Here is a 26,347-nt window from a genome sequence, read left to right as displayed (position 1 = left end):
CTCTCAAATTTCCTGGGAAATTTTTCTGGGCTTGGGTTCTTAAGTAGAAAATGGTTCTTGAGAAAAGGCAAAATAATCTTGAACACCCAGTTCTTATCTAGAAAAGTTCTTAAGTAGAGGTGTTCTTAGGTAGAGGTACCACTGTACTGGAAATGATAATTGAGAAACAAAGTGTTATGGTGTGTTGATGGTTGCACAACATTAAAAAAGATAAAGGAAAAAAGTAATTATTTTCATTATAAAATGGAGGAGCAGGAATTGAGATGTGGGCTTGTCAGATGCTGAGGACCATAATCATTGATGCTCTGTCCACTGATCTTGATTTTCTAGTACATCCTTATGTAACCACCTAGGTCCCGTGATCTCTTCTCACATTTCAAGTACCCAAAAGGCCTGCATATTGATGATATCCCTTGGCTCCATATTGTTAGATGCACTTCATTTTATAATGAAAATAATTAGTTATGACTGTCAGTCATTCTGACCTCTTTCTAAAGGGACTGTGGCTTTGGCATACATCATGTTGGAGCACTATTAAACTTTTCAGAAATGTAGGTTTCCTGAGAAATTCATCATAGCTGAAGAATTATCCCTATTGCTACTTGATAGGTGTGAGAACTTCATTCTTCAGATTGTTGCAGTCTTACTGCATTGCTCCTATTTTACTTTGTTTTTTTTAACTTATCTCTGGTGATACCATGATACTTCTTCAGGGAGAAAAAGCTACTTTCACTTGAAATATTTTCCAGCCAAAATAAGCACAGAACTCTATTTGCCACTGGATAATGCAGCTGTAACAGCGCCAGGATATCTGTCTGATAATACCTTGTCTTTATAAAGTATGTATTCTGAAGCAGCAGGGGTAATTGGGTTTTATTCACTTTTGTTGTCTTGTTCAGTAGCTGCTTCTATCCTAGCAGATATTTTGCACAGTCCATGCTAAGAATAAACCAACTAGCATATTGTAATTTTAAAGCACATGCTCCTTCAGGCTGTGGCTCCTCTTATTCTTCCTATTTTTATGGTCTACCTCCCTCCCTCCCTCTCCATTTTGCTCAAAGCATTTCATTGGGCTGGTTTTATATTGCTATATTCTAGATGCTTAGTTGGGTGAGTGAGTGAGTGAGTGAGTTATTTATTTATTTATTTATTATTTATTTATTTATTTATTTTATTAATCAGATTTGTATGCCGCCCCTCTCTGTAGACTTGGGCCTAGTATTAGAATTGTATGTGATCAAAGTCTTTTTGATAACTGATCGAAATCTTTTTTCCCCAATACCATCAACATATTCTTTGTGAAAAGCACATTTCATAAGGAGAATGAAATTAAAAGTATCATCTAGGTATATTATTATTATTATTATTATTATTATTATTATTATTATTATTATTACTATTTATTAGATTTGTATGCCGCCCCTCTCCGTAGACTCGGGGTGGCTTACAGCAATGATAAAAACAATATATAATGACAAATCTAATAGATAGAATCTAAAATAATAATAATACATTTAAAAAGTCTAAAAAACAATAAGCCCCAATATATAAAAATCATACTTACAGTCATATCATACACAGAAAACTACATAGGCAGGGGGAGATGTTTCAGTTCTCCTATGCTTGACGATAGAGGTGGGTTTTAAGGAGTTTACGAAAGGCAAGGAGGGTGGGGGCAGTTCTAATCTCTGGAGGGAGCTGATTCCAGAGGGTCGGAGCCGCCACAAAGAAGGCTCTTTCTCTGTGTCCAGCCAAACGACATTGTTTAGTTGACGGGACCCGGAGGAGACCAACTCTGTGGGACCTAACCGGTCGCTGGGATTCGTGCGGCAGAAGGCGGTCTTGTAGATACCCTAAGCTAAGCTGTTGGGGTCATAAACGAATAGATACCATCTTACTAATGAAGGATAAGGATGTAAGAAATTGGGGGCTATGTAAAAAAATCCCTGAAATTTATATATTGACCTTTCCAAAAAGAACTCTATTTGAATCATCATTTTGTGTCTACTTTATGCAAATACAGATATTCTATTCTGGGAACTATTATCTAATGTTATAACTTTCAGTGTAATTGATAATTAAGCATGAAGAAGTGTGCGTTTAAAGATTGTTACATTTGTACATTGGACAATGACAGGAATGAACTAATTAAATTGTTCCAAGGAGATGTTACATACAAACCATATTCAGGCTGACACAGGATTCGCGATTTAGCTTTCATGGGAGGGATTATACTAAAAAGAGGAGTGTCTAACTTGCAGCCCACAGGCCGAATGCATCACATGCTGGCCACACCCATCCCTGGGTTAGTGAAGGGGGGAAAGTCACGATATGTCATGTGGGGACATGATGCCATGAGTTTGACACCCTTTACTAAAAGATCTGTGACAAAATTTATGGGCATTAGCTGAGCCGTAGCCTAACAATGAACAAAGCATTCAAATATTAATAGCTACATGCCACCAGTCACAAAAAAATATTGTTTTCATTCATCTGAGATAGAAGGTTTATTTCTAATGCAGAAAATATTTTGAAAAATATACCTCATTCAAATGGTAACTTCTCAATCATCTATATGATCATTTGGCGCATATTAAGGATTGTACAGGGAGAAAAGATTTAAGACCATCCAGGTATTATACAATATAAACTCCAAATTAGGTGTCAGGAAACTAATGCTCCCCTTTTCATCACTGTTTTTAACAATAACCTTCATATCAGCAGGCAGTGTCATCTGACGGGGTCTAGGGGAAGAGCCTTCTCTGTGGTGGCCCTTTAGAACAAAGTCCCTCCGGAGATTCATACCGCCCCCACTCTCCTGGCCTTCCGAAAGGCTTTGAAAACTTACCTTTGCTGGCAGGCTAGGGGCCGTTGAACTTTAATATCTAGCACAGCCTTTAGTATGATTGTGGTGTGAGTAAGTAGGGGTGTATGATTATTAAATTTGGGGGTTTAGATTATTTAAATATTGGAATTTTTGCATTAGTTTTTGTATTTTTTATATGTTGTAAGCTGTTCTGAGTTCTTGGAGAAGGGCAGCATATAAGTCCGATAAATGAATGAATGAATAAATAAATAAATAAATATTACTGTCTTAGCACGAACACATTAGAGGCTGTGACATCAGAATGCTTGGGATACAAACAGATGTTTTAATTTTACATTAAACAATCTATACACAACCAACCTGGTATAACAATTCATGCTGTAACTCTACAATCCTCTAGACCAGTGATGTCAAACTCACACCGTCACAGTGTCAAGTGACGTATCGTGACTTTTTTTCCCTTCACTAAATCCGCCATGGGCATGGGCAGCATGTAACACATCCGGCCCTTGGGCCACGAGTTTGACAACTCCACCTTAGACGCTTTCATAGGCAGCATCCTTTACATTTGGGGGGGGAGGGTGCCTTGAGTTAGTGTAGACTAAACTAATAGAACAGCTTTGAGAGATAAGTATGTATTTGTGTTTATTTGCAATCAAGGATAGAAAATGGCTAAACAAAAATCTAAAAATAAACTGAAGTAAAGTAAAACTTTTACTTTTCTTAAGAAACAGCTGTTTTGCTGTAACAAAATATTTTCATTAAATTCCTTGAATTATGAGTTTAATGAGTTTAATACAGCTGTATAAACATCAGAGGAATGCAAGAAACTTAACAGCATTTGTTCCCTGGATGTATACATTTGTGGAGAGCTTGCTTTTTATTTGTACATATGCCTTTTGTTTGAAAAATTGAAAAGTGTTCAAATTTGATCATTTCACTGAGAAGATGTTTGTTTATTTTGCTACAAGCAAAACAGAAAATATTTATTAAGGCTGGTAGTCCTTGACTTACAACCGTTTGTTTAATGGTCGTTTAAAAATACGACACTGAAAAAAATTGACCACTTTGATCATTTTTCACATGATTGCTGCAGCATATTCATGGTCACATGATCAAAATCCAGATGCCTGGAAACTGATACATATATATGACACTTGCAGCATCTGAAAAGTAAAATCAATGGGGAAGCCAGATTTATTTAATAGCAGTGTTACTAATTTAACAACTGCAATGAAAAGCTTATAAAGGGGAACAAAACTCATTTAACAACTGTCTTACTTGCAATGGACATTTTGGGTTTCGGCCAACCAGAAAGGACGTCTTCATGACCTCAAAGCTCTGCCCATGGAATTCCCTATTTGGATTCCCCACCTCCGTTTCAACCTCCAGATCTGCCGAAAACGCCGCTGTCGATCGCAAAAATGGTGCTCTGCCGGCCGCCGCCGCCCAGCTGTAACCTTCTGAAACCGCTGGGCGCTTCTCGGCGGCATCCCGAACCCAAACCCGAACTTTTGCCAAACTTCCGGGTTCGGCGTTCGGAAGAACACTGACAAGCCCCCGGCTGTTTCAGAAGGTGACAGCCGGGCGGCGCCACTTCTTGACGGCCTCCCGAACCCGAAAAGATCGGGTTCAGGTTCGGGAGAACGCCGAGAAGCCCCCCGGCTGTTTTAAAAGGTGACAGCCGGGAGGCGGTGCCCAGCGGAGCATCATTTTGCGATTCTTTTCCCCCTTGCACACATTAATCGCTTTTACATTGTTTCCTATGGGAAACATTGTTTCGTGTTACAAACTTTTCGCCTTGCGAACCTCCTTCCGGAACCAATTAGGTTCGTAAGACGAGGTATTACTGTATTCCCAAATATTTCACCCTTTTTACTATCTCAATGTCTATCTTTTCCATTAAATCTTTTTTATATTCCTTTGTAAGGTTTTTAGCTAGGATTTTGTTTATTTTCAATCCTGTGATGTCACCATAGTCTTCTATTTTCATTATTAGCTTAAGGTGCCATTTCTTGTGGTTCCTCTATGATGAAAACCAAATTATCCAGACAAGCTTGTAGTTTGTATTTTTCTTTTTTATCTCCATGCCTTATATTTCTATATCTTGGCGGATGTTTCTATTTAATACTTCCAGTATTAAAATAAACAATAAGGTTGACAATGGGCATCCTTGACTTGTGCCTCTTTTAATATTAATATTCTCTGTTATGTCCCCAACACTTTTGCAGTCTGTTTGGTGTATATTGCCTTGATCATACTGATAGATTTCCCCCTAAATTCCATATATTTTAGTTGTAGTATCATAAATCACCAGTTCACATTGTCAAACGCTTTCTGTGTGTCTAAAAACATCAATGCCTTTGGTTTTTTCGAATGTGCTTCATAGTATTCCCCCCCCCCTCTCTGTGTGTGTGTGTGAGAGAGAGAGAGAGAGAGAGAGTCTATCTATCTATCTATCTATCTATCTATCTATCTATCTATCTATCTATCTATCTATCTATCTATCTAGACATAATCCATACTGACTTTGTATTATTTTAAAAGTAAAAAATAAAAATAATGATATAACTGAGGGCATCCAGTGTATTCATCACAAGAGGAAATTATCTAGATCCCACCATCAAAAGTTAACCAGTTTTTTATTTCCGTTTATAAGTCCTTTTTCTCAAGGGCCAAGGTTTGGAGGCTTTCTTGGTGATGACCCTCAGCTGGTAAAACTCTCTTCTTTGATAAAATAGACCAGCTTCTTTTATCTTCTTCCTGTTCTTTTGTCTGAAGAATTCTGTAGTTTGCTCTATTTTTTATGACCGATTCAAGGAAGTGTGCTTGTGTGTATTTTTAAAACATTTTTTTCCTGAAAGGAGTGCATCTATTGACTGAAAGGCGGGATTAGCAAAATTATAAGTAAATAAACAAAATAATGCCATTGGGCATCTTGATATTTAATACCTTTCTTTTCTGTCTCTTCCTGAAGTATATGCTTTTGAAGTATCACAGCCACAAAGCCTTTCAAAGGTTGTCTATTCAAGCAAGTAGACATTTGGCCTCTCTTTTTTCCCTTTTGAAATGCACACCTGAAAGTGTGTTTCAAGCAATTTACCTCTTTCATGTGTTCCTTATTTAATCCAAATAAGCGTGTGACATAAAAGCTAAAAAGCAAAGTACCCCATAATGCAATTAGTTCCTGTGATGTCTACAGAACATTTTAGAAAGCCCATCTCTTTACAGTGGCCAACAAACATATCAGATAATTAAAGCTAAAATAAATGTTCCTGTGTAATACCAAGGCAGAACGTTCCTTTTACTATGGCTCTGAATTTCCAAAGCAATAATTTATATCTTCAAGACAACCAAAATTTAGCACTCCAAAACAGAAAAAAATATGTCTGTCATTAGGAGTTTTTTTTCATTTAACATTAAACATTTAATAATTAATCACAAATTTTATTGGGCTATTTCTTCTCTATTTTTGATTTCCTTCATCATACCTCAAGATAATCAGGCACTGTAAATTAAAATTTGTAGCTTCTTTCTGACTGAATCAATACTAGTTTGGGAGTGTGTTTGCCTTCTGACAGGTAAACCTACTTATTAAAAAGCAGGAATTGTGAACCATGTTTTGATAGGAGGCAGAATAAAAGAAAATTTTAACTGATAGAGGATATTCTGTTTAATCTAGCCAACATGATATTTCCTCCACAAATACATATAAATCAGAACACACATATTTTGGACAATTTTTTCTGTTGGAAGCTATCTAGATATCCATGTGTTGATTAGGAAGATCCGTATTGTTGTTATATTTGTGCAGAGTGAGATATAATACTGAAAGCTTAATTCTTTTCTCCGGCAGAGAAATAAGGCAAAATTGGGAAGTACCTTGGTTATCATATTAAACATTTATTTTTCTTTGGATATTTATATAAAGCTTCTATTTGCTTGTATCACAAAATCCTACTTTTTTTCTGCTTGTTTCTCTTAATACCCAGAAAAATAGCGAGTACAGACTTGGTGCAACTTCTATTGTCTTCATGTTCACTTTTATGCAATAAGGCCGTGATGGCACGCAGAGCCATATCAGAGGACATTAGAGACTTTGCCATGTTTCAGCTCCAGCGTGCATGCATGCACCGGCTGGCTGGTTTTTGGTCTTGGGAAAGGCCGTTTCGCCCTCTGGACGCTTCAGGGAAGCTTCCCTGAAGCCCCGGAGGCAAAATAATTGCCCAACAGACAAACCGGAAGTTCAGGAAAACGCACTTCCAGTTTGCCATTGTGCTGTTTTTTGCACTCCGGGGGGTTCAGGGAAGGAGTGTTTATGCATATGTTTTGGGAATGCCCGATAGTGCAGAATTTTTGGCAAAAAGTGCAAGAGGATATTAATAGGGTGTTAAATATATGATGAATAATTACTAAGGAAATGGCAGTATTAGTTAAAAGTAATGCGATGGGAGAATTTAGAGAAATAAAACAAACAGCGATAGAAAGCGCTCAGGCGGTAATAATCTTGGATTGGAAGGATGCGACAAAATGGACAACGCAAAATTGGTACTGGTACATGGTGGATCACATTCAATTTGAGATTATGGATAAAAGGATGAATTTGATTAATGAAACTGATTTGCGACAACTGATGGGACAAAGTAAGACAATATATGGCGAGTAGAATCCAAGACCAAGCTACAAGAAACAAATTGGAATCACTTTATAATATGTAAATAGATACTTTGCTCTTGGGTTAAAATGGTTTATACAAGAAATACCCCCGATTTGGTAGTGGGGTATGAATATTTGTCTGGTGGTGGGCACAATTCACAAAGCACTTGTTTTATGTTGTGTGTAAAAAAGAGGGTTCAGGGAAGCTTCCTGAAACCCTGGAGTGCATTTTCCTGAACTTCTGTTTTGCCTGTTGTGCTGTTTATTGCACTTTGGAGTTTCAGGAAGCTTCCCTAAACCCTCCAGAGTGCAAAAAACAGCACAACGGCAAACCGAAAGTGCATTTTTCCAAACTTCAGGTTGGTGCATTTTTTTCCCACCTACCAGGCTTCAGAAAAGTCTGTGCACATGCGCAGGGGGGGTGCGCATACGTGGGGGGCAGGGAAACCAAAAAAGGTTCGCCCTCACTGCAATAAGGCCTCTTTAAAATCTCTATTGATTTTTTGGAGAAAGGCCATTTTTTCAAAAATGCCATTTGCTTTTTCGTTATTGGAATAGGGACAATGCAGAAAAAATCCCAGCATAAAATTATGCCCCCCAGATAGATAAAAATTTTATTTGGGGAACGTCAGATAACTGTGATGAGTAATAAATGTTATTAGGGATGAATTATCTAATACCTTGCACATTGATAGTAACATTGCAGAAATTCTATGGTGATACATACTGATTGTCCTGGCAAGTAATTAAATTGGGAGTAGAAGTGTTCTTTTCACAGCCGCCTTAAGGTAACAATTGTTGAATTAATCAGAATACCATCCAAACAGTAACAATTATATTTAGCTTGCTTTGTCTAATGTTGGCCTAGTTCAGGGATGTCAAACAGGTGGCCTGCGGGCCAGATGCATCCTGCACAGGCCACACCCACCCCAGTTCCGCAAAGACAAAAAACATCACAATGCATCACGATCCGGCCCATGACACCCGTGACCTAGTTAAATGCAATATAAAACTTTATACAAAAACATGCAAAACGCCATAAGGATTCTATGTGTATTCATCTCATTTCATTATGTTTTCTTTCATTCTCTGGCAGACACTTTCCATTTCCAAGACGGATAATCAACCACACGGATTAGCAACCAGTGTAAGGTGGGGACAGACACCCATCAATCAGTCTACTCCCTGGGATACAGATGAGCCACCATCTAAACAAATGAGGGAGACTGAAAACCCAGGTATACTTTCAGCCTTATTTGCAATTCTGCTGGAGAAAATTGTTCAAAGCAAATTCAATATGCTCTTTCCAATTCCACTCTAAATAAGGCTTTATCACGAGTCCTTTTTTAATATCACAGCTGGCTTTGCTTTCTAGTTACAAAGACCTCTTCAGGTTATTCATATGCCATGGCTAATACAAAAGTATTAAGATGCTGAAAATGTGTTAAAGTTTTTTCTTCTTCTTCCCTTTCTCTTCCTGTTTATCTTGTGCCAGAATAATAATAAAATCCTCCTAGTTTTTAGATTTAGGTCCTTTGGTTGTGGTGTTTAATGTGTTTAATGTATGAAGTAAGTCTTTTTTTGGGTCCAGAGCCACCGGAAATATTTTCCTGTTCCCTGGCACATCCAACTTCACCAGGCGCCTAATTATAATCTCTTTGTAGCGGCTGGAACGTGGTTATTACACAGAGTGTTTGTCAGGGAGCCATAAAAGCACATTGGAGAAAGAGGTTAATTTTCATGGAAGCAGAAAATTACAGAAAACTGTAAATATACTGTCTTGCACGTTGATCAGGATTTTTAACGCTGATGACTTCCTGCCGTATTATAGCATTTACTTCTTTGCACTTACCATTCTGGACTGATGTCAGTCCATCCTTCTTGTGATAAGAGAGAAGGGGATAGACTCAACAGAATCACATTTGCAGAGGGAGATATTTTGGGGACTGACCTTTTGCAAAAATTGTTCTTATTGCTAGCTTTCCTTTTTCCAGGTACAGCTCCATGGGTTACAACAGTTGCAGCAGGTAGCCAACCAACTCTTATAACTCATTCTTATGGGATGAATCAGCCACCGACCTTCAGCCCAGCAGTCAACGTCCAAGCCCCTGTCATTGGAGTCACACCCTCACTCCCTCCACATGTTACCCCCCAGCTTCCATTAATGCCAGCTCATTACCAGCTTCCGCAGCAGCCTTCACGGCCTCTCAGTAACATGGTTGTGAACCTGCAAAGCCAGCCTTTGTACACAAACAGTCAACCCATTACTATGTCTTCTATGACTGGGGTTGGTCAGGTGACTCACCCGGGCCACGGGGCAGTAGGGAATGGTCACATGACCTGTCCTATCCTGCCTCCACCACCACCTGCTTTGCCTTCAGCTGCCCTACCTAATAGTGTTCCAGCAACCAATGGGCAGGCTGCTCCTCAGCTTCCTCCTAACCCGACGGGCAATCAGGACAACACAAATGGGCTGCAGATGCTACGGACTGTTGGTGTGGGGAAGTACGAGTTTACAGATCCATGGCATCCAAAAGGTAAGTCAGCCCGAACTCTTCATATTTTTGGTAATCGGTACCTTCAAGGATATGTCCACTTCGTGGAGGGTAATCAGATATAGTAATATTGAAGGTCTGTCAGCAGCCAGAACAAGAGGAAGTCCTGCCAATTAAAGTGCCTATCATGTTGACAGTCTTGCATCAGCACTCCAGCATCTGTTTACCTACCTTGCATCTGAGGTAGCTTTTCATGAATTAAAGATGACAAACTGGCTCTTCCAAGAAGACGGGGGGGGGGGATGTGCTTGTTTTTGGAATGGAATGACACTTTCCAAAGGATCTCAAATAAGTAGAGAGCCATATATTAAGGCACCTGAGACTGCTGTTGCTCTTTGCCGTGGATTTTGTTTTATTTCTCCTGAGAAGCAGGTTTTTTTACAAGTCATGCCACCATCTTTTGTTGCGCTTTTTGAGTTATGCCGTTTCATATGAAGTGTCAGGATTTTTCTTCTTTTAACATTTAGAAGGATTAGATTGATGTTCCAGTCAGCTCTGGTACTGGATAGATTAATCGGCCTGAAAAAACAATATGGACATCCCATGGGTTTTGCCATTCAAAAAAGGGCATATTAATGATGGGATGGGGAATTCCCTGGTGCAAAGAATTACTGTAGCCGTGCATCTAATCTTGTTTCGATTGACTCTGGAAGTCAAGAGGGCAAAGAATCAGTAAATGGGCAAAACCAAATCAGATCTGTATGCTCTGCATTCCCACCCCACCCCACCCTCTCTCTCTCTCTCTCTCTGGTCACCCTTTGTTCTGTCCCAGGTGGATCAATATTCTAGGTGTAGGCCAGTTTTAAATCTGTCAAGGGGAAAAGTATACAGGTACCAACACACTATTTGAATATGGAAACTGAGGTCATGTTGGGTGTGGTTATGCATATGTGAGATATGTGTGTGTGTGTGTGTACACAATTGTGTGTGTGTAGTACCATTAAAAATTAAGTCTTTACAATGTGAAAGGCAAATAATTTATCCTTTTAAAAGTATAAAGAGCCAGATATTTAAATTAGTTTTTATAAATTTTAGACCCTTATGTTGAGAGTTTTTATGGATACGTGGAAATATTGATTTACTGCCAAGTTCTCCCTGGTATTTCTAAAGGTTTTAAAGATTATTTTTGTCAAAGTAAAAAAAAAGCAGGAAAATTAATAATGTTGAAAAACTATCTTCACAGTTAATAAGAAAGGATCTTTCAAATATTAAAATGTCTTGCTGACAAAATTCAAATGCTAGGATATAATTCATGAAAACTATTCCTGACCATCATAACAATTCCATTTTTTTCTGGACATGGTTCTTTAAAAATTGACAAAAATACTAATATTTAATATCCATGTTCAAGAACCATTTTAAGCTAATTTTCCTCTCCTGTGTGTCCTGGGCTAAGCTTATCAAGATGAGCCTTTTCGTTAGGAAGGTGTAACACACTTTTTCATCCTTCCAATTCATACCTAGAATAGAAGAAGAACTGTTTTCCTAGAAGGTGTGCATCCCAGGCAGTGAAGTGGAGCCAATATTGAGATTAACCAATGACAGTCTTAGCTACCTATAGTCATAAATTGTGGGCAGGCAACTGTTTTCTCGTGAATTAAATTTTACTAAGTTCCCAGTTTATAGTCATTCCATCTGATTTATTCTCCCTCATTTAATAATAAGGAGAGATTGAAGAATTCATATACTGCCAAAAAAGCAAACGTAATTTATATATTTATTTATTGGAGGATTAATTTCCTTTCCTTCTTAAAAGCATGTACTTTGAAGCTATAATTGCACTTGTCAGATCTAACATCAAACAAGTATATTTATAATCTAGTTAAATAGGAAGAAATCTTCCATTTCACAACTGGGCTCTATACTTAAGCCATGTTTGGAATGAAAACCTTAATATAAATTATATTGTGTTCATAAAGAGAGTAGTTTAATATCCCACCTAGAGTAGTTTAATATCTACGGAGAGGGGAGGCATACAAATCTAATAAATAATAATAATAATAATAATAATAATAATAATAATAATAATAATAATAATAATAATAGATGTTTTGCATTTTTCAGATCTGATTGATTTCAGATTTGTGTGTGACTGGCTATTTATACTCAACAAAAGGGGACAGTTGTGGCTTAAGTATACAAACAAAAATGTTTCCACTAGTTTTTAGAAATTGTTTCCCTTATTTGGGGTAAATCCTGATATGCATTATAAGGAAGTTTGGCTACAGATGTTTCTTAATAGATTTTCATAGACTTTCAGTTATTATTCCCCTGCCTTACATAGCTTCCCTATTTTACTATTTGACAGTCTACTTCAGGATAATAAAACTAGTTTGTAATTTCTCAAATAAAAGAATATGAGTTGCCAGTCAAAATGTAGCATACTGATGTTTTATACGTTCTTAAGGAACTGGTTTAAAATTGCATATTTTGTTTGATCTAATTATGTTTTGATCAGATGAATTGTATTCCTGTAGGATCTCCACTAGAAAACACTCAAACATTTTTGTCATAAGTCATTTCTATTTTAAAATATAGTAGAATATTTCTTTCAGCGCAAAACAGAAGAATTAACCAGATATCCCATTTGCAATAAGTCAATGTTTTTCCATGGAAAAGTGGAAATTAAGCTTTTTGGTTCATCGAATTTCCTTTAAATATTATTCTGATTTGCTTTAAATATTCTTTATTATCAGAATATATGTCCGTTGAAAATTTAATTGTTCTCCAGTGAGGTTACAGGATAGGCCAGAAATGGGTGTTAACTTCTTGCCATTCCTGGCCAACCCTGCAGCCTCCACTGAGAAAAGGCATTCAGGTAGGACCAACTTATAGTTGGTAGTGATGGTGCGGAGTATCTTTAAACATTTAGGTATTTAAAAGTTTAGCCTTGCTGCAGTATTTTAATAATATTTTCCTGTTACATATATTAAGAAATTAGAATTACATTGATACAATTACTGGAATATTTGTGAATTATTTCTAAAAACAAATTCTTCATTAACTACATGGAAAATGCATTCCAGTGTTTCTTGTTTTTTTGCAGTTGCCGGAAATCTAGAGAGACTGAGAAATAGCTTTGGGCTTAATGTCATTGGGGCCTGTAGAATATTGTGTCACAAAATCTTTCTGGTGCCGTAGAGATAGATTTTTAAGTTTCTATCATTTTGGATCTCTATTTTAAGTTTAATTTATCCCAGTATTAGATAACAACATTAGATAAAATTATGTTTTAATTCCCACTGAAATTAGACTAATCGGTTGCTCTAAGGAATTATTTAATCAGCTGAATAATTTTAAGGACAGTGCTTAAAGCATTTTATAAAAACTATGAGGAAATGCAATAGTTCACAGACAGTATGCTTAGAAATTATTAATCAAATGCTTGTATGAAATGCTAAAATCCAACTGGCGGTTCCTTCAGATATTTTTGACTGTTTTCTATTTCGCCTTGATGAACTTCATCCTTAGGAACACAGTTATTTCCCATTACATCTGTCCCAAATGAAGTGGATACACAGTATATTCTTAGTAACCCTGTAAGTTTCTCGTCCAAAAGACCCAGAAAACTCATTTTACCAACCATGAAAATATGCTTTGGAAAGGAAAATAGGTGCATTGTGTGTATGTTTTCGGAGTTTTCGGAGAGGGGCGGCATATAAATCCAATTAATAATAATAATAATAATAATAATAATAATAATAATAATAATGTATTGTTTGTATGGAAGAATTTTTGGATACATATACAGTATAATCCTCTTCAAGAATCCTCTGAGTTGAGTGCTGTACAGGTATTCCTTGCTTACCAACTGCCTTGTTAACAATCATTAAAAGTTACATAAGTGGAGAGAAAAGCAGCTTCATGATCAATCCTTCCTTTTACGAGTGTTGTGGTGTCCCACAGTTATACTATCACCATTTTGGTGTTCCGCAACCAGTGTGCATTTACAACAGTTGGAGTATCTTGGAAACTCTTTTGCTAAATATTTTTGTTACTCATGTAATTGTACAATGTTATCAATGTTTTTAACATTTAAGGTAATTTCTTTAAATGTTATTAGCTGCCCTGAATGTTCACTGATGTGAATATGAAAAATCTATTAAATAAAGCAGTACAAATAAAGTAGAGCAGAAGTATTCCATTGTACAGTGCTTCCTTTTGTTTTTAGTTGCTCCATCTGGTAGGTTTCAGCTGTATTCAGCTACATGGGATCCTCTCTATAATAGGAATAGCTCTATCTTTTGAATATAAAAAGTACAGATGGCAAAATTCACTTGCCTTTTTTAAAATAAGAATTTATCTAAATTCATGTATTTTTGCATAAATGAGAAAGAAAGAACAGTGCAAGACAGCTAGATCCAATGATTGTTTAGAATACAATAGAATAACAGAGTTGGAAGGGACCTTGCAGGTCTTCTAGTCCAACCCCCTGCTTAGGCAGGAAACCCTACACCACTTCAGACAAATGATTATCCAACACCTTATTAAAAACTTGCAATGTTGGAGCATTCACAACTTCTAGAGGCAATTTGTTCCACTGATTAATTGTTCTAACTGTCAGGAAATTTCTCCTGAGTTCTAAGTTGCTTCTCTCCTTGATTAGTATCCACCCATTGCTTCTTGTTCTATCCTCAGGTGCTTTGGAGAATAGCTTGACTCTCTCTTCTTTGTGGCAACCCCTGAGATATTGAACATTGCTATCATGTTTCCCCTCGTCCTTTTCATTTAACTAGATACATCCAGTTCCTGCAACCATTCTTCATATGTTTCAGCCTCCAGTCTCCAATCATCTTTGTTGCTCTTCTTTACACTCTTTCTAGAGTCTCAATATCCTTTTTACATTGTGGCAACCATAACTGAATGCAGTATTCCAAGTGTGGCCTTACCAAGGCATTATAAAGTGGTATTAACACTTCATGTGATCTTGATTCTATCCTCTGTTAATGCATCCTAGGACAGTGTTGGCTTTTTTTGGGCAGCTGCTGATTATCCACTTGAATTATGAGTAGCTGATAATTACAGTATGTTGCCTTTTGATATAGTCAATTATGATGGCTTTTTTGGCCATCTGATCAATTATGTTGGCCTTTTTGGCAGCTGGTTGTCCATTAAGACTCCTAGATCCCTCTGGACTGTTGGCTGTTCCTGCCAGCACTACATGTTGAGTGCAGTTGGTCAGCCAGTTTTGAATCCATTTGGTGGTGTCGCTATCTAACCCACATTTTTCTACTTTTTCTAATAGTAGGTTATGGTCTACTTTATCAAATGCCTTACTGAAGTCCAAATAAATTATATTGACAGCATTCCTCTGGTCTACTAATTTTGTCACTTTGTTGAAGAATGCAATAAGATTAGTCTGGCATGATCTGTTTTTGACAAACTTATGTTGGTTTTTGGTTATTGCTTTGTTTGCTTCTAAGTGTTTGTTGATCTGTTGCTTGATTTTCTTTTCCAGAATCTTCCCTGGTATTGAAGTCACGCTGATAGATCTATAGTTTCCTGGATCTATTTTTTTTTCTTTTTTGAAGATGGGAACTACATTAGCTATTTTCCAGTCCTCTGGCAGTTCCCCAGTTCTCTAAGATGCATGTTTAATGTTTAATGCATATTTTATTATAAATAATAATAAATGTATATAAAGAGGACACAAAAAGAGGAACAAAGATGGCTCTCCAGAACTTGGCAGACAAGGTCAGAGATTAGAACCTCTTTGCTTCTTACCTATTTCAGCAACTGAAATATTTTAAATGTACAGTGGTACCTCAAGATACGAACTTAATTGGTGCCAGGAGGAGGTTCGTAAGGTGAAAAGTTCGTAAGATGAAATATTGTTTGCCATAGGAATCAATGGAAAAGCAATTAATGCGTGCAAGCCCAAAACTCAGAAACCGGGAAGCCGGCCGCCACCACCAAAGGAGGCTTGAGCCTCCCTTTGCCCCACGCTGCTTCGCCCTGCCTGTTGTCCTGGGTGAAGTGCTGGGGGGAGGGAGTCAGGAAGGTCCTCCTGCTCCCCTCCCCAGCCAAAAACACAAAGACAGGCAGGGCGGAGCAGCGTGGAGCAAAGGGAGGCTGAAACCGCCGGCGGCTTCAGCTTCCCATTGCTCCGCGGGAGCGGCAGACCGCCTTTGTATTTTTGTCTGGAGGGGGAAGCAGGAGGCGCAGGATCGGGTCGGCGGCGGGCGCGCCGCGAGGTAGCAGGTCAGCATCCTGGGCGGCTGGGCGGCGGCCGAGGAGGCGCGGCCGAGTGGACCTGGCTCCGGCTCCGGCTAGACCTCCAGCGAGAATGGGGCGGGCAGTGGGCGCGGCGGCAGCGGGTAGCGGCGAGGGTGCGTCCGATTTGGGGCTGGCGGCCCCCGACGCAGTGGGGAACATCGGCACGGGAGGCAGGAGAGGACCGGGCGACTGGAGCAGCAGCGCGGCTTCTTTTTGCCTGGGAGGGAAGGTGAAATGCCGGCGGCTCTAGCAGCTGCTACGAGCGGCATTTCACCTTCCCTCCCAGGCAAAAAGATGCCGGGGAGAGGGGCACGCCTTCCCCTTGGAAGTCCGGCCCCATCATCCCAGAATGCCGGCAACTTTTTGCCTGGGAGAGAAAGTGAAATGCCGCTCGTAGCAGCTGCTACGAGCGGCATTTCACCTTCCCTCCCAGGCAAAAAGATGCCGGCATTCTGGGATGATGGGGCCGGACTTCCCGGGCGGAAGGCGTGCCCCTCTCCCCGGCATCTTTTTGCCTAGGAGGGAAGGTAACACCCGCGCCGCTTTGCAGCTGTCTCCTGAAGCCAAACGCTAAAGCCGAACTTCCGCGTTCAGCTTCGGGAGACAGCTGCGAAGCGGCACGGGTGTTTTAAAAGGTCGCAGCCGGCCTGGGGGGCTTGCCACCACCACCCCGAACCCGGGTTCGGGGTTCAGGGGATGCTGGCAAGCCCCCCAGGCCGGCTGCGACCTTTTAAAACACCTGCGCCGCTTCGCAGCTGTCTCCTGAAGCCGAACGCTAAAGCCGAACTTCCGCGTTCGGCTTCGGGAGGCAGCCGCGAAGCGGCGCGGGTGTTTTAAAAGGTCGCAGCCGGCCTGGGGGGCTTGCCACCCCCCCCCCGAACCCGGGTTCGGGGTTCGGGGGGTGCTGGCAAGCCCCCCAGGCCGGCTGCGACCTTTTAAAATACCCGCACCGCTTCGCAGCTGTCTCCTGAAGCCGAACGCTAAAGCCGAACTTTCGCGTTCGGCTTCGGGAGACAGCTGCGAAGCGGCGCGGGTGTTTTAAAAGGTCGCAGCCGGCCTGGGGGGCTTCCCAGCAACCTCCCGAACCGAACCCGGGGTTCAGCAAAATTTTGCCTCTTCTTACGAACTTTGTTCGAGTTACGAACCGGCGTTCGGGAGGCTTCTGGGAAGCCCCGCCGCCCGACTGTTACCTTTTAAAACAGCCGCGCGGCTTCCCAGCAGTCTCCGAACGCCGGTTCGTAACTCGAAAAAAGTTCGTAAGAAGAGGCAAAATTTTTCTGAACCCCGGGTTCGTATCACGAATTGTTCGTAAGACGAGGGGTTCGTATCTTGAGGTACCACTGTACTTCTTAAATTAAAAATACCTTGTTAAACAGACTCTCCAGTAGCCATGTTACCTGCAAACCAGTCCTATTCGCACGAATCCCAGCGACCAGTTAGGTCCCACAGAGTTGGCCTTCTCCGGGTCCCATCAACCAAACAATGTCATTTGGCGGGACCCAGGGGAAGAGCCTTCTCTGTGGCGGCCCCACCCTTTGGAACCAACTCCACCCAGATATCAGAGTTGCCCCCACCCTCCTTGCCTTTCGTAAGCTCCTTAAAACCCACCTCTGTTGTCAGGCATGGGGGAATTGAGACTTTCCCTCCCCCTAGGCTTATAAAATTTATGCATGGTATGTTAGTATGTATGATTGGTTTCTAAATTGGGGTTTTAAATTAACTTAAATATTAGATTTGTTTACATTGTATTATTATTCCTGTTAGCCGCCCCGAGTCTGCGGAGAGGGGCGGCATACAAATCTGATGAATGAATGAATGAATGAATGAATGAATGAATGAATGAATGAATGAATAAATATGCATATTCCCATCTTAAATTCCAACATTTCAATCACAGACATTTTATTTAATTCATCATGTCTTGAAGCACAACAAGCTGGCCACATTCACATTTCTGACCCAGTGAATTGCAGGATCTTGCTATATTACAAGCTCACTACATTTTCTTTTTGGTTGTGTGTGTTTGTGTGTGTGTTACTTAAAATCTCTCCAGAGGTGGGGATTAATTTAAATAACTGAAACTGTGATGGTAAGTAGTTGAGAGGCTGCCAACAAAAGAGCGGTTCAGTTGAATGCTTTGTTAGCTTCTGGAATAAGAAGCAAAGGTAGCAGTAGAGAAGATTACTCCTGAGCATCCTCTCTGTTCCTGCCAAATCTCTGGATGATCAAGGAGGTAAAGAGATGCCTGGGGCATTGTTAGTAGAGGATAAGAAGCATGCATGATTAGATATGAACATGAGCTCAAATTGAAGCCAACTTTGTGGCAGCAAAGCAAAATTACCTCTTTGCTTTATTGCAACTGAAGAAAGCCAACCAACTGCACCATTTAGAGGTACAGTCCCTACTTGGATGGCAAGTTGTGATTAACTGTTTTGCAGTCACTTTGGCAGCTGGCTAGGCAAGGTCCACTGAAATGTCAGAGGGAGCATCCTGTGATGTTTTTGATCCAGTGCAGCCAGAAGAAATAGACAAGACTTTTAGCTTTGCCAGTTGTGGACCTGACCTTTGTCAATAGTGGTGACAGTTAGGATACTGCCAGGAGCAGAAGGAATCTGTTATGGTAAGTAAACCCTTATTATCACACAACTGGATAAGAGATTCTATATGAGGCCACCTCCCAGAAAACAAAAACACTCAGAAACTTCAGTTGGTGCAAAGTAGATTGCAACTTTTTGAATTTTGCTCAAAACGAGCAGTATTTGTATTTGTATTTATTAGATTTGTATGCCGCCCCTCTCCAAAGACTCGGGCGGCTAACAACAATATAAAAAGACAATGTAAACAAATCTAATATTAAAAACAATCTTAAAAACCCCAATTTAAAGAACCACTCATACATACAAGCATACCATGTATAAATTCTATAAGCCTAGGGGGGAGGGAAATTTCAATTCCCCCATGCCTGACGACAGAGGTGGGTTTTAAGGAGCTTGCGAAAGGCAAGGAGTGTGGGGGCAACTCTGATATCTGGGGGGAGCTGGTTCCAGAGGGCCGGGGCCGCCACAGAGAAGGCTCTTCTCCTGGGTCCCGCCAAACGACATTGCTTAGTCAACGGGACCTGGAGAAGGCCAACTCTTTGGGACCTAACCGGTCGCTGGGATTTGTGCGGCAGAAGGCAGTCCCGGAGATATTCTGGTCCGATGCCATGAAGGGCTTTATAGGTCATAACCAACACTTTGAATTGTGATCGGAAATTGATCGGCAACCAATGCAGACTGCGGAGTGTTGGTGTAACATGGGCATACCTTGGGAAGCCCATGATTGCTCTCGCAGCTGCATTCTGCACAATCTGAAGTTTCCGAACACTTTTCAAAGGTAGCCCCCAAAGAAAAGAGCAAAAACAGAATTGCAGGATGCAATTCTGCATAAAAACCACTATTACAATTTCCACTCCTGCAATTTCTGAATTCAAGAAGAAAAAAAAACAAAGCTAAGCATCACCACATCTAGGTCTGACTTGGTATTAATGCATAAAGGTTAGGCTGGCAAAGGCATGTCTTGGCTACAGCTGCCATATAACCTCCAAAGCACCCTTAGACTAAGAACTTGTTTTGAGAGCAGTATCCCTTCCCCTACACACATGCACAAATGTTGGAAATTACTTTCAAAGTTAGTGTACTAATGGGGGAACATTAATAGTTTGATCAGATTTAAGCCTTATTTTATTAGTGCTCATCTTTGCCTTCCCATATAGTAGCAGTGAAAAAGATAAGCAAGGGCACACATCATCCATATGTTTATAGCAATGTGTTCTTTATCTCCTGATGAGCTTGCCCATTTTTTGTTAAATTTTAAATGAGATGAGGAACAAATTCTGAGGAATGCTACAGTCTAATATCATGGAACTGAACGTGAGTCTGCCAGCTTTACCTTTTGTAATCAATCTCTGAGGAAGGATTGGGGAAGCATCTTAAAATACACTGCTCAAAAAAATAAAGGGAACACTTAAACAACACTATAACTCCAAGTAAATCAAACCTCTGTGAAATCAAACTGTCCACTTAGGAAGCAACACTGATTGACAATCAATTTCACATGCTGTTGTGCACATTCAACTTTGTACAAAACAAAGTATGCAGTGAGAATATTTCATTCATTCTGATCTAGGATGTGTTATTTGAGTGTTCCCTTTATTTTTCTGAGCAGTATATTTTAACCCTTTTTCTGCCAGGCATCCCAGAAGGATACCATATTTGAGGGTAGCGCACTGCTGAGAGGTACATTGGAATTTGTTGACAGAAGTTTTATTATTGGAGGCAACAATTCAAATAGACTATAAGTGTTTTAAAATGGAGTTGTGAGGAAAGCATAATAAGAGGTGAAAAGGTTGGCAGCAAGAATTTCAAAAGCTGAAGTTGAGAAGTTCATATAAAAGAGAGATTAGGAACCTCTAGTTTCTCAGGGAGTAGTTCAGCCACTTCTGAGAATGTCACACTTATATAAAAGATATAGATATGTATTTCACATATGTTCTTACAATTGATATAGCAACAATATAACACCATTTGCATTTGATATTGCTGAGGTTTATAACCTTTTCCCTAAAACAACTAATACAGTGGTACCTCATCTTACGAACGCCTCTTCTAACGAACTTTTCAAGATACGAACCCGGTGTTTAAGATTTTTTTGCCTCTTCTTCCGAACTATTTTCAAATTACGAACCCAAGCAGCTGCTGCTGGGATGAAGCGGTTTCTTTTTTTCCCCTTTTTTGAAGAAAGAAAAGGGAGGGGTGGCTTGGAGGAGGAAAGATTTTGCAGAGAACAAGGTGCTTGCAAAGGCACTGAAAGGGTGTCTTTTGAAGAAAGAAAAGGGAGGGGCGGCTTGGAGGAGGAAAGATTTTGCAGAGAACAGCTTGCTTGCAGAGGCACTGAAACGGTGTCTTTTGAAGAAAGAAAAGGGAGGGGCGCCCCCCCCTTGCCTTTCTTCCTTCCCACTCACCCTTTAGCCTAGCCTTGCTTTTTCCACCTGCCCCCTTTAGCTGTTCCTCCCTGCCCTCTGTTCGCCTCCCTTCTAAAGTTTGGGATTTTCCTGAAGGATTTGCACGCATTATTTGCTTTTACATTGATTCCTATGGGAAACATTGTTTCATCTTACGAACTTTTCACCTTACGAACCTCCTCCTGGAACCAATTAAGTTCGTATCATGAGGTACCACTGTATATGATTATATAGAGGCAATCCTAAGACTCTTCACAGAAAAGCATTTTAGTCCTCTGTACAAAATCATTATTTTCCTTTTTTATTATACTATGTAGAGCAAGAAGTGAACTCTTGCCCCTCTCCATTAAGGGTTTCTTTAATTCACTTTCATAATGGTGAAGTGGTAAAGAAATGCCTTTTGAGAGATAAAGACATTTCAAAGTTTTATCAAAACACCCCCCAAAAAAACATTTATCTCTTTTTCTTCTTTAGTCCAAGCATTTGAAATAAGCATAGAAATCCATATGTATATAAACAAAAGAGCCTTTTAGCTATATTACTTCAGAAAAACAATATATTTTAATATTCCACCTGCATCTGCAATAGAAGGGTTATCTTGCAAAACAAAATAATTATTCCTAGAGGCACATGTTTTATGCCTTGAAACAGAACTTCACGAAAAGAACAAAAACAGAATACATTTGTTCAGTGTGTGTGGTAAGGAGATAAAATTGGTAACATGTACTATCAGTATATTATGTTTTACTGATAAGAGATATTAAACTGTGGAAATTAAGACCAGTAACATAAAGCTCATAGCAAGTAATATAATTTACTGGTGAAAATAAAAGGAAAATAGCTATGTAGCTGCAACTGACCATCAGAGTGGATATTTCATTATGCTTGACCTTCATGTCGCATCCGGTGGGACCACAGAGATGCCTGCTGATTGGGTTAATGCCACCTGCTTCTAAAGTGGGAGATTTATTGGGCAGGGATTGGTTAAGGTGTGACAGCCAGAACTATAAAAGAGGTGTCACACCGAAAGTTGTTTGCTCGCTCTCTTACATGTTAGCCAGGAGCGAGTCATTTTGTTAGCTGGGGTTGAAGCCCCAAATAAGAAGTTGAACTGTTCCCGAGCCTAGCGTCACTCATTAGTGCCACAGTAGCATACTTATCACTGGCGACGAGGATGGGATTGTAGGCAGCTGGGGAATGAAAAGTCACTGCTGAAGCACTAAGGCAATGAGACATCACACCAGCTTTCCAGCCACAGAATCACCTCAGAAGTCTCAGTTACCAGCATAGCCACCCTCTCAATAGTTGCTCTGTTTGACTGAGAGACTGATTCCTGGGATTCGTTTTTAGATAGATTTGACTGTTTCTAGGCTGCAAATGATTTCAAGGGGCTACCTGGAGATTGTAAACTGGCTGTGTTTTTGAGCATCTGTGGCCATGACATGTTTGAAACTGCCAGAGCCTTAATGGCACCCCAAAAGGTCCAAGGTGTATCATGGCCAATCCTCATTAATAAATTACAAGGGCATTTTGCTTGCCGTGGTGGCACAGTAGTTAGAGTGCAGTACTGCAGACTACTTGTGCTGATCACAAGCTGCCAGCAGTTTGGCAGATCGAATCTCACCAGGCTCAAGGTTGACTCAGACTTCCATCCTTCCAAGGTAGGTAAAATGAGGACCCGGATTGTTGGAGGCAATATTTGCTGACTCTGTAAACAGTTATGAGAGGGCTGTAAAGCACTATGGAGTGGCATATAAGTCTAAATGTTATTGCTCCTTTGCCTTCTAAAATGGCAAGACGCCATTCCTTCTGTCACAGATATCAGGCAGAAGGAGAAACTATAAATCAATACATGGAACCTTTGAGAGCAGCTGCCCAATATTGTGAATTTAGGAATAGTCTGTGAGCTTAGGGATTAAAGGCTCCAACGGAGACTGTTGGAAAGAAACAGCATTAACAGAGGCTACAACCTCTGAAATGTCCACTCAATCAGCATTACAGTTGCAAAAGTCAACAGGATTTCCTTCATGCCCAACATACAGCAGAAGGAGGTCGAATGGGATCCCCTGACTGAGGAGGAAGATAAAGTGAGCCGACTACAAACTACCCCAGTGATGACCCAGGGGAACTGTGAGAGTTGTGGGGGAACCCTCAGCGCTCTTTTTGCCATTTTAAAAACAGAGCCTTCACAACTATCTATATGGCTAGGGTTTTTTCCGTTTAGCAACAGATCATAAGCCCCTTTGGGGGATTTTGGTGGGCAACTGCCAGACCCCACAGATCCTTTCACTGTTTTTCTAGCAGGCTACCTTTATACATTAGAGCATCATCCAGGCAAGGCAATGGGGCATGTTGATGCTTTGAGTCGTTGGCCCCTGTTGCTGCCAGTGGAAGATCCTGCCCTTGTCTCATCTGTCATGCTGATTGAGGACCAGGGGACATAGATAGGAAATTTCTCCTACAGATCAAGAGAGCATGAGCTGTCGGTACTAGGGGTGGTGTACCTCACCAATGCTGAGGGCTTTGCATCCTGGCATAGTAAGGATGAAGGTCTTCAGATCCAGTTATTTGTGGTGGTCTGGTTTGGATAAGGACATAAATGAATGGGTAGGTAATTGCCCACAGTGTCAGCAGTCACTCCCGGCACCTCCTACAGCACCAGCTAGGGAATGGAAGACCCCCAAGGCCCTGTGGTCCCAGATCCACAGGGATTTCGCTGGACCTTCCCATGAGCAGTCATTACTTGTTGCCATAGATGCCTACTCAAAGTGGTCCAAATGCTGGTCACTACAGCAGAGGCCACTGTAAAGGTCCTTCATTGATTATTTGCTACATATGGCCTGCCTGACACCGTAGTGTCTGATAATGGACTCCAGCTGACATCAACCCACTTCCAAATATTTTTGGCATCCCATGGAATCTGGCATACCATGGTATATCTGTGGCACCTGGCCAGTAATGGGTAGCTGAAATGACCATTAGAGCCGGGGTGGCGCAGCAGGTAGAGTGCTGTACTGCAGGCCACTTAAGCTGACTGTAGGTCTGAAGGTCAGCGGTTCAAATCTCATCACCGGCTCAAGGTTGACTCAGCCTTCCATCCTTCCGAGGTGGGTAAAATGAGGACCCGGATTGTGGGGGCAATATGCTAGCTCTGTTAAAAAGTGCTATTGCTAACATGTTGTAAGCCGCCCTGAGTCTAAAGAGAAGGGCGGCAGAAAAATCGAATGAATGAATGAATGAATGAATGAATGAATGAATGAATGAAGGGCACTTTGGCAAAGATAGGGCCGAGGAACTGGGAGATCAACTTAGATAGATACCTATTGACTCAACATTCCATGCTATATCGCTTAACTAATCTTAGTCCAGCGGAAATGTTAATGGGTCAGCGGTTGAGGATTGATTTGGACAGGTTGCACCCCAATCATGCCCCTCTCAAATGGAGGTAGACCTGGCACTGGGGCCTGCTATTTTTACCTGGGAGATGAGGTATTTGGCCAGAATTTTGGGGAGGATCCTAGATGGTTGCCGGGCACCCAAGTAAAAGGGCCATGGTCTTATGTAGTTGAATTGAATGATGGCCTCACGGAGACTGGCAAGGAACCACAGTTAGGGGTAGTTACTCTAGGCATTGTTTCCAACGATGAGCCCACTGTACGTCAGAAATATCGGCTCCCATCGTCTGCCAGAGTCACCTCCTCCACACAGTGCACGCTGCAGATGACATCTCACGCCCTTGTTCAGGAGGCTCTGGGTGGGAAACATCACACCAAGAGTGCATCTGCTAAGCCATGCAGATCTTTGACAATCCAGCACCGAACTGCCAACCTCAACAAGTACGTTTGCATTATCCAGTGTTGCATCCAGCAGGACTATGTGACCATGGAGACGCCTGCTGATTGGGTTAATGCTGCCTTCTTCAAAAACGGGAGATTTTCCGGGTAGGGATTGGTTAAAGCAGGACAGCTGGTACTATAAAAGAGATGTCACACTGAAGGTTGTTTTCTTGCGCTCTTAGATGTTAGCCAGGAGCTAGTCATTTTGTTAGCTGGGGCTGAAGCCCCAAATAAAGAGTTGAACTGTTCCTGAGCTGAGCCTCATTCATTAACGCCACTTTAGCATACTTATCCCTTCAATTTTGGTATACCTGACAGTTCTTAATAGTTTTAGGGAATTATTTATTTATTTATTTATTTATTGGATTTGTATGCAGCCCCTCTCCGTAGACTCAGGGCGGCTAGCAACAATGGTAAAAACAACATGCAACAATCCAATACTAAAACAGCTAAAAACCCTTATTTTAAAGCCAATCATACATACAAACATACCATACATAAATTGTAAAAGCCTAGGGGGAAAGAATATCCCCTGATTGATTGATTGATTGATTGATTGATTGATTGAATGAATGAATGAATGAATGAATGAATGGTTGGTTGGTTGGTTGGTTGGTTGGTTGGTTGGTTGGTTGGTTGGTTGGTTGATTATGTGCCATCAAGTCTATGTCAGTTTAGAGTGGCCACACAGATTTTCTCCATGACATTCTGTTTTTAAACCTGATTTTTCAGGTCTTTCAGCAGAGCACTAATTCCCTCTCTGAGTGCATCCACCTTGTTGCTTCTTTTTTCTTCTACCTTTCCTAGCACTAAAGTCTTCTCCAGAGAATTAGCTCTTCACACGATATATCCAAAGTAGAATAATTTTAATCTGGTACTTGTGCCTCAAGTAAGGTTGATTTGTTTCTAGATCTTACTTATTTTAATGAAATTATAATTCTTCAAACAGTAAAAAGTAGGTCAATAATAAATCACAGTTATTTTATATTAGAAGTTTGTGTAACTATTGCAATCATGATAAAACAGACACACAGAATCTTGGAAATATATATATATATATTTTAAAAGACATATCAAAAGCCGCAACTGTAAGCAAATTTAGACTGCCTGTCTAGCCGTGTACTTTGGAGAAACGTTCTTGCTGCAGCTTTCATCTCTGCTACTCTTCGTTTTAAATGTGTCATCTTTAATGAGGAGTCAGTGGAGCTATTGCATTGAAATGGATTTAACATCACAACGTGACCAAGATACCATT

General features: G+C 40.5%; 1 protein-coding gene across 2 annotated transcripts in view; it reads left to right on the top strand.

Annotated features, from left to right (window-relative positions):
- KLHL29 (kelch like family member 29) overlaps positions 1–26,347 on the top strand; it is a 510,819-nt gene that overhangs the window by 322,814 nt on the left and 161,658 nt on the right. For both annotated transcript variants that reach the window (XM_070732799.1, XM_070732801.1), the window contains 2 exons: positions 8,580–8,721; positions 9,478–10,020. In XM_070732799.1, coding sequence (XP_070588900.1) covers positions 8,580–8,721; positions 9,478–10,020 — 685 coding nt within the window. The remainder of the gene's footprint in view (positions 1–8,579; positions 8,722–9,477; positions 10,021–26,347) is intronic.

Source organism: Erythrolamprus reginae, chromosome 1 (genome assembly GCF_031021105.1).
Source record: "Erythrolamprus reginae isolate rEryReg1 chromosome 1, rEryReg1.hap1, whole genome shotgun sequence".
NCBI lineage: Eukaryota > Metazoa > Chordata > Lepidosauria > Squamata > Dipsadidae > Erythrolamprus > Erythrolamprus reginae.
Note: the sequence above shows the minus strand (reverse complement) of the source record. Positions and strands in the feature narration are given on the sequence as shown.